At 37.8% G+C, this 9,943-nt stretch overlaps 1 protein-coding gene across 1 annotated transcript in view; it reads left to right on the top strand.

The window, feature by feature from the left end:
• CCDC148 (coiled-coil domain containing 148) overlaps positions 1-9,943 on the top strand; it is a 314,586-nt gene that overhangs the window by 190,835 nt on the left and 113,808 nt on the right. The window contains exon 11 of the mRNA XM_045298561.1: positions 7,628-7,768. Within this exon, the coding sequence (XP_045154496.1) occupies positions 7,628-7,768 (141 nt within the window). The remainder of the gene's footprint in view (positions 1-7,627; positions 7,769-9,943) is intronic.

Below are 9,943 nucleotides of genomic sequence, written 5' to 3' on the forward strand. Positions count from 1 at the left end.
CATACACACATCAATTGTGTAAAGCGCATTTGTACATCGTTTCTCAAAACATTTTCTCTCCATTTAAACCCCCGACATTAGGTCCTCATATAATGGTTTCTTTTACGTTGAGTTTCCCCCCTTGAGCAAACGAAAGTCCCACGAACTTTGCTCTATCCACATCATAAAGGTCAACTCTTCTTGGAGAACGCAGTTCTTTCCCAGTGTGCTTTGAGTCTTTCAACCTTACTGGCTCATTTTCTGGCACTTTGTCAGACAATATTCCACTGCTATTCACAAGGCTGTCAGTGGCTACTCCCTCCTCAGTACTCCACCTCTTCCTTCTTCCTAGTCTGTTTTAATCTAGAAGCTCCATTGGCCTACCATGGGTGACCCTACCGATATCTGAAATACTGATAGCATAGATCCCAGCCTCCATCACAGCAACATGTCAGCTACCACAGTTCATTAAAAGTGACAAACAGGTAGCAGCGGTTCATTCTTTAGAGTAAGAATCAAATTCACTGCCATTGAGTTGATTCAGACTCACGATGACCCTATCGGACATGATAGAACTGCCCCTATGGTTTCAGAAACTATAACTTTTTACTGGAATAAGAAGCCCAATCTGTCTCTTGAGGAGCTGCTGATGGTTTTAAGATGCTGACCTTGGGATTACCAGCCCATACGGGTAACCACTGCACCACCAGGCTTCCTTAGTGAGTACACACCTGTTAACAGTTCTTTTACTTATGGGCACTTAAATAGTTTCTTCCTCTGAGGTCATGTTTTGTACTAAGGTTGGGTACTCCAGGACCTAATTAAACAACAATTTGGAGGATTTTTTTTTTTAAAGAATGAAAGGCAAAGTGCATGAAGAAAATAATAGTGCATCATTTTTTGTGGTCTTGAGAAAGACTTAAAAAAAGCCACTGAAAATGGAAAGAAGTTATCAAAGGAAGGTGATTGAAAAAAGGAAAAGAAAAAAAAGCCAGTTATGAAGTTAGTCACGAAAGGAAGGGAAATTTTGTGAAACCAAGAGGAAAAACCAAATCTTTTTGTTAAGCAAAAATGCCAACCAGAGAACAGAAAGTTTTAATAACCTATGTGAATTCACAGGTACTGCATTTCATGAGTGAACTTTAAACATCAATGGGACACATAAGATTAAAAAAAAAAAAGATTAGGTAGGTAAATTGAAAAATAATAAGACATTTGTAAAGACGTTAATGGAGCTACCAGACTGTTAAAGATTTAATAAGATGAAAATTTGATGTGTACTCAGTTGAACAGAATTTAGAAGCTCAAAGGCACATTTATAGAAAAAAAGAGAGAAAGAACAGAAAGGGGGTTGCCATTTCTCCCACATGTCCTCTAACCTAGATAGAAATATAATTTTTTTTAAAGAAGAGAAATATAAATTAGTTGTTGAAAATTGTGACACCATTTTCTGAATATTTTCCACAACAGACAACACAAGTGGAGCTTGCCTCTCCCTAAGATGGGAAAGCATGGAGCCAGAGCGCCATGGTAGAGGAGGCAGAATCTGGCAGAATGGCTGCAGGGGACCTTCTTCTGTCTAAAGACCAGCCCGGGGTCAAGGTTGTAGTTGGTAGGGGCCACTGCATCAGTTCTGACCCCGAGGGATGTGCCGCACAGCAGAAAGAAGTGCTGCATGGTGCTACCCTGCGGCAACGTCATACTTGTTCCTAAGCTGAAGCCCATGGTCTCAGCCACGGCGACCGTCCACCTCATTGAGGGCCCTTCTCTCTTGGCAGCCCCTCTGCTTCACCAAACCTGCCATCCATGTTGGTACACATGGTTACCAAACACATTTATCGAAACATGCTATAGGGACTGCTGTCTCCTGACAACCTGTCCAGAGTATTTAAGACAAAGTCTCTCCATCCTTGCTTCTTAGGAGCACCCTGACCACACCTCTTCGGAAACAGATGAGTTTGTCCTTTGGGCAGTCCGTGGTACTTCATTCTTCTTCTTCAGACCCACAATTCAAACGCATCCATTCTTCGTTGGCTACCTGATGAAGCAACTAGCCCAGAAAATGGATGGCGCTGGAGGTCTAGCTGTCCGCGGCAGTAGCTGGAAGCTGGCAAGATGGACAGAGCAGGAAGTTTCAGGCGACTTTCCCTGGGCACCTGCTCCCAAATTCCTCACCACCACCCAACCTCCCCCGATGAGCCTTGACTAGCGCACAGTCTGGATGGATCTGCTTCAGGTGGAGATCTCGGTAGAGCAGGGGTGGGGTGTCGAAAATACTGTCAATCCAATTTCTTACCATAGTGTTAAATCTCTATTCCGTCATCCCACAAGTATTTCTTGAAACTTCTCCCAATGCCCTTTGCTGTGTGAGGCTCTAGAGATGATGGTGTTAGCTGTCACAGCTTTGGCGCTGACCTATGGTGATGCCATGAACAGTGAAACAATGCTGCCCAGTTCTGGCCATCCTCACCATTGGTTATGGGTTCTTGTGATTCCCAGGGTTTTTATGGGTCTTCCGAAGTAGAGGCCTTCTCCCATGTCACTCTAAAAAACCCTGCTCAACCTAACAGCTGCACTGGAGCCTCCTCTGACGGAGAAAGTGGTGCTGTGGGAGTCCATGAGTAGTCCAGGTCTCCCCCAACGAAACCAAGAATTCCGCCACTGAATCATCACTGTCCCTTGGTCTGGAAATCCAGCCCACGACGAACAAGACACATTTAGTCCTTGCCCTTAATTTTATAGTCCTGTTGGCAATTCCAAATGGTTTGGTGTATATGGTGGAATAGAACAGCATTAAGGTGCAGAGGAGAGGCATCTCACCTAGATGTATTGGGATAGAGAAGGTTTCTTGGGCCAATGAGATGTAAACTGAGATTTGACTACAATAGATAGAAGTTAGCCAGTTGAACGATGAAGGAGACGGGGCTAGTTCTTTCAAGGATTACATCAGACCACATGTTTAAAGCATGGGCCTGAAATATAAGCTCTTATAAGCGGTAGTTTTTAATATTTTTATTTTTGATTTCTACTATAAAACACCCACACCATGCAATGATTCTGTAAATATGGCCAATAGAATTTAATATTAATGTTTAATTATCTTTATTATGTAAAAGGTTTCTAAATACTGAGGTTAGTCTTTACAATTCATTTGGTTGGCAGAAGAAAAGTGCAGAGCATGTTGTAGGTTGTAATCTATTGATATTAGGAGATGTAAAATAGAATCCAAGTATTCTGACAGACAGGAACTATAGAGGTCACCTGATCCAGTCCTTTTGCTTAATATGGAGGAGAACTAGGTAGCTATTTGCTCAAAGTAACATTATAATTGGTTAGTGACTGAGATCCGACTAAAAGAGTAGGTGTTTTATTAGTTCAATACTCATTTCCTTTTTACCACACTGCCGCTTATAGCAGAATTTTTTTCAAAGCTTTCAACTTTGATGTAAAATTATTTGTATTAATAGTTGTGCCTTGATGTTAATTTCAATTACCTTTGAAGTTTTCCTGAGCTTCATTTCCCCCCTAGTGTTCTATTCCTTCTAAAAATGTATGTGTTTTTAATTCCATTTAAGCCACTTTACATTAGGAGTACTTATAGTGCTACTAATCATTTTCATTTTACTTTGTAAACTTCTAATTTTTCATTTGCAATGGAGGACCATAAAACTGCCATTTGCTGTCTCTTAAGCCAAAGTTTCATTCAAAGACTATACCTATGGAAGAGACATTAAAAAAAGGACTAACTAAAGACCCACACAGACATCCTGTCGTTAGTCATTTAAGTGATTCTCTCTGTAGAGTGTGTTCTTGACTGCCACTGTGGTAATGTTCTTTCAGGGTTATTATTGATACACAGCTATGATCACATGCTCTGGTTCAAATGATACAATTAGCAAGTCTTTTTAAATTGCTGACATTTTCTTCCGGAGTGTTCCTCCTTTCACTCACTGTTCACACATAAGTCTTCAATGCTTTAGCCTATGGTGCTAATATTGATTTCTTTGCCCACCTGCCAGTTTTCTCATTCTTGAGCATCTTGAAAATGCCATAGTCAGTTGTCATTCTCGCCACAAGGGTGCCATCCAAATCCCATGGCTCCCTCAGTGGGGATCCATCGGATAAAGCTCTTTTCAATGGCACCCTTTTCTTGCCAAAGTCTTCACCCTGCCCACTGTGCATTCTGAAAACATCCATTTCTGCCATAGTGCTTAGATACTGACTACTGCGGAGCCTGCTTCTCATTGTCAAGGTCTCACAACTTGAGCAGCTTTCAATATAATGTAGCCTCAATGGCTTTCTCTCCTTCACTCTTCTACTTCCTTTTGGCTTGTTTGTAATTACAAATGATGCTGTCAATGATTGATTTCACATAAGTCCCTAGAGGTCCTTGACCATCCTCATGATTCCAGTGTGAACTTCCAAATGCTACTGAGGTCTCTGAGGGCTGATGCAGCCTTGCTTGTTGGGTTTGTCTTGTTGCTAATATTTAAAAATATTTCTTTCTCTTTTTTCACATTTACTATCTCTTATATTTTGGTTATTGAACTAGCAACCATTTCTTGATTCTATTTCTATTTTTAAAATCCATATTATTCTATCTTTTCTGAAGAATGGGAGAAACAGCACATTTTGCTCACAATATGACAAGGAAGAAATTGTGAGATAACTGGTGGGTAAGATGGAGATTGGTTATCTTCTTGATCTGCTTGTGTTAGAAACCAGAAACAGAAAGCCTCTGTAAGCTTATGCACTCAGTTCTTCAGACCATAGACATCATGTAGGCAAAGATAACGCTACCTTAGTCTTGAACAAAAGGCGAGAAGAGTATTTCCAAAAGCAAGCTCTTATCACTTCATATCACAAAATACAAGTTCGTTATCATTTATAGCCAGACTCTCAATATGTGGAGAGGCTCAGTGCATTCTTCCCTTACCCTCCTACTAATTTCAATGCATCTGATTTTTTACAGCTGTCTCAGAAACTTGAGATTGTAGTACTCTATTAAGCAAACCTCTATGGGTATTTATTTTATTTTATGACTTATTTTAGCTTAAAATTTTTCGAATGTGGAAAAATTGGAAACCTAGAAAAGTGTCCTCACTCAACTTCAGACCTCAGGTATTATTTATTCTATTGGTATTTTAGCATGAAACTCCAGAAAGCTACTGACTGCCACTGAGTCTCTGCCGACTCACAGTGAACATGTATAGGACAGGGTAGAACTGCCCCTGTCTATTCTGAGACTGTAACTCTTTCAGTGAGCAGAAAAAGCCCTGTCTTCCCTCTCTGAGCAGCTGGTGATTTCCAATGGCGGATCTTATAGACAGCAGTCCAACGTGTAATGCCACCAGGAGTCCACGTATTTCAGTATAGATGTTTAAATTAAAAAAAGATTCTTTCAATATGGCATAACCACATTATTATCATATCTGCAAAAATCAATAATAATTCCTGAGTAGAATCAACTAGCCAATAAGTATTGAAATATGTCCAATTAGCTCATAATTTCCCCGAGTTTATTTAAATAGGATTCAAATATGAGCCACATATTAAAAATGGTTGATATGCATATTAAATCTACTAACCTATAGTCCTTATTTCCTCATTTTTTCTTGTATTTGTTAAGGTCCTTCAATATTTCCCAAATATTGAATTTTGCTGACTGTATAGATCAAGATACTTGCTGGATTCACTTTTATTTTCTGCTTAGGATAATTCACGGGTGGGTTGCAGACTTCAGTCAGTGGCCATAATGTCTACTTGTTTCTCTGATGTTTCGATTAACCAGTGCGAATCTAAATACAGTGTGCATTTAAAACCAATCTAAAATACAGTGTGTTCAAGGTCCTGCAGTTGGCTTCATCCATTATGAAGTTTCTTATCAGCTGTTTTTGATAGCCATGGATGATCATGAATTAGAGTCCGTGATGGAATTAGGTGTTGCCAAATGGCATGTTTTAGCACTAGCATTTCTCCCTCATGGGGCAGGCAAATATGGCGGTCAGAATAAGCAGGAGTTGAGAGAAACCTAAGCATGCACGAAAATTAAGAATAGTAATTTTCTTGCTTATTTTGATAAACAGTGCAAAGGCATTATTTTTAGAAAACGAAAACTTTGAATAAGGTCATTGCAAAATGAGCTTCGATTGATCCTATTTATAGGAAATAACTTTATTTGTTATTTCATGCATTTTTATACTTCACCATTAATGAGCCATGCTTATGTAAAACACTCATGTAAAATACAGATCATTAAATTGAGAATGCTAGTTTCATCCTTTTCTGAAAACACTTGTGCACACTTCTGTACCCTCTTCTCTGATGCTGCTTCTGCCATATGTATACCTGAACCAGGTAAGTGGTTTGTTGTTGTTAGTTTTATTAGTTTCCTGCTTATAATGATAATAGATGTTTGTTGCAAATGAATGAGTGAGTGAATGAATGATCAATAGATTCCTGGAGTTGCTGTTGGCTCAGTGTTGGACTCGTAAATAACCAAAAGGAATGTGGTTCAAATCTATCAGCCATTCTGTAGGAAAATGATAAATAATGTTATCTTGTTTCTTGAAAGATTTACAGACTTGGACTTCTATACAGGATCTCCAGGAATTCGAATTAACTTTATGGCAATGGGTTTGGTTTGGCTTAGTTTTAAAAATGTTCCTCAGTAGAAAAAAATATAAGGAATTATTATTTTTTTAATGTATGAAATAATATTACTCAGAGACAATTATTGGTATTTTCATAAATCTCCTTACAAATCTTTTTTATATGCACAGGTACATTAGCTGGTGTTTTGTATTAGTGATATCACTTTATGAATAAGGTTTGGGACCCGCTTCTTTTTAAATCTTGTCGTATGTTCTACACATTTTTCATGTTGTATATACAGGTATACACCAGCCTTTTAGAACAGCGGGCACTCTATGAAGGTGTCACAATTAAATTAAACGCTATTCTATTGCTAACTATTTAGACTCTCCAGTTTTTCTGTTTAAGCAACACTGCTTTGGGGACATTTGTACATACTTGTCTAGTCAATTGGCTTCCTTAGATGATTTCTTAGAATTGGGTCTAAGGGTATGCCTATTTTATATTGTGATACATATTGCCAGATGCCCTTCAGAAATGCTGTACCAATTATATTTCTACCAATAGCACATTCTAGTGGAATTTTCTTTTAAATATCTTAACATTTTATTTCATTTTTTTTAGTTTATTGCCTTGCTTATAAAATAAAGGGGCTGGAATATGTCAATCATTTAAAAGCTTTTTTTACGGTCTTTGAACCATTTGAGATTTTTCGAATGTAGGCTACCTACTTTTGAGAAAGATGTGTATGTACAAACACAGAAAATTTCAGATACTGTTCATGGGAATTCAAAGATTCCTGGATATCATCTGTAGACTCTTTAGGATTTCATTCCATGCACCTTAGTGAAGAATCTTTGCATGAGGAATTTTAAAGTTGCTTTCTTAATTTAACTAGTACATATCTCACATATGTGTACACACAATTTTAATGTATATTTGGGCCAAATTTAATGCAATACATATGCTTGATATAGAGCCTAGTCTCATTATGACCCAGGAAGACTGCTGAAAGGATACCGCTATTGAAAACAAGGTTTTCTCTTGACTTCAGGTTCTTCAATGGCGAGCCCACCAGGAAGAGATAGCTAGACTGGAAATGGATATTTCTGCCCGAAGAAGAGAGAATGCAAAAGAGAATGAGAAGCTATGGAAGAAGAAGGAATTATTACAACGAGAGGAGAAGAAAGAAAAAGTATAGTATAAAATTTGCTATTGATAGGAATGCATGAATGACCACTTAATTGCCTGATAAGTTTTATTTGGTCTTGGTGTTTGGCACACATTCTCACAGTCACAGAAAAATTCACAGGTGTAGTGGACTCTTGCTTCACTTTATTTGAGCTCCAAAGATTGTGAGAAGTAAAGGCGATGTAAGCAGAAGGGGTAGATCTTGTGATTGCTGCTAAGGCTCATATTTAGTTTGAACAAGGCAGACCCAAAGATATCCTTCTGGCAGTATATGGTGGTCCTGGGAAAGTGCCAGGAGCCCTGATGGTGCACGGGTTATGAGCGGGTTGGGCTGCGGTCCCCAGGGTCGGCAGTGTGAAACCATCAGCAATGCCATGGGAGAAAGACTGGGCTTTCCATTCCCAGAAGCAGTCTGCCTCAGAAACCCACAGGAGGCCCCGGAGTCAGCATTGCTGGATGGCAGTGGGTTTGCTTTTGGCTTGGGGGAAAGTGCACTACATGGCATACCGAAGACCCTTTAGAACATTTGCTTGATTTAATGTTTGTTAGACTATCTTGTTTTTCATATTTGCAGAGATCAACTCATCATTCCCTTTTTGAGCATTCAGTTCATTCTCAATCACCAAACTAGTCATGAAAACACTTTTCATTAACAACTTTTAAAATGATTTTGATAATCTACTGAAGGTACAACACATTTTAGGAGAGATTAATATGTAGTAAATTAAGGCATCTCCCATTGCTAGACATTTAAACTCCAATTTTTTGTTGTTTTAAGCATATTTATTATTTATGATGTCTGGTTTGTATCATATGGTATGTGGTATATATATTATTTATAACGTAAGATATTTGCTTAGACATTTTTCTACCCACAACAAACTTTCTAGAACTTGCTATAAAGTATTTTTGTTAAACATTTTGTAAAATATTTATGATCTATTGTTTTTAAAGAATTGCTGTCTTTGGAAATAATTCTCAAAAAGTCAATTTATGATTAACTTCATAACACAAAGAAAATTTTACATGAATACATATACTTGTGCTTAATCAGTGTGACGTAAAAAGTATTATATTTTAAAAGGTTGTCTAACATTTTAATGACAACAAAGTAATTCATAGCCATTTGCCAACAAATGCTTTGTTTTTGTTTTGTGATATTAACACTTTGGGTCTGACCTACCAGACTTATGTAACTCTTATCTAAAGGATTTTCTTCCAACCTGAAAATGTAAGGGGAAGGCTACCATAGACTTTTTAGCTCTAACCCACATTTCTGCATTTTATTTTACCTCATTTGTCATGGTTCTTGATTTATTTTATGCTTTTAAATCAGCAAATTGGTGTAGAAGCAGCATGTGTGGAAAACAACATACCTACAAGATAGATGATCATTTGAGAAAGTCAGGTGTTAAAAGAATATAATTCATAGATTTTATATTTTCTAATTCAAGGGATTCTATTTCCACATCTAAGAAAATAAGTTGAGTCATTTCATTAAGACTCCAAGAGACTGGATGGCTTAAAGGGATAAATGCACATACCTCAGAAACATCAGTCATATTCAAAATGATAGAAGTGAACTGTTTCTGGGGGGATTCACTTGTTTACTGTTATGAAAGTACAGTGTCAGAAAAGCATATTCATATAATTTCATCATATACTTGAGGCCCTGTATGGCAATTCCTCAGTGAATTGGTGGGATCTTGAAAAACATTTTATTGTTAAGCATTATTTGCATGTGGTATCCTTAAATTCCACATAAAGAGATATAGATATCTTACCACTTTCTGAACTTTTACTAAGAAAATGATATATATATATAAGTATATATATGCATTGGTCTGTATATGCATATATCCATATAGCTATTAATTCAAGTACAGTCCTGTACTGCACAGGGTCTTGTAAAATGTCTGACCACATATGCATCGGTAGCCCTAAACTCTGTAAAGTCTATTATATTAAAAGCCCATACTTACAATTACTCATTTTATAATAAAAAATGCCGCTGCTTTGCAACACACATCAAAATATTATTACTAACCTTGCAGAGGGGTAGTGGGGAGATGAGTCACTTAGGGTTCAGTATAACAATAATGAAACCCACAACCTTCCTCTAGTTCTTAAACGCTTCCTCCCCCCAACTACCAGGACCCCAATTCTGCCTTGCAGACCT

Source organism: Echinops telfairi, unplaced genomic scaffold (genome assembly GCF_000313985.2).
Source record: "Echinops telfairi isolate 266 unplaced genomic scaffold, ASM31398v2 ScPeMD7_4;HRSCAF=17, whole genome shotgun sequence".
NCBI lineage: Eukaryota > Metazoa > Chordata > Mammalia > Afrosoricida > Tenrecidae > Echinops > Echinops telfairi.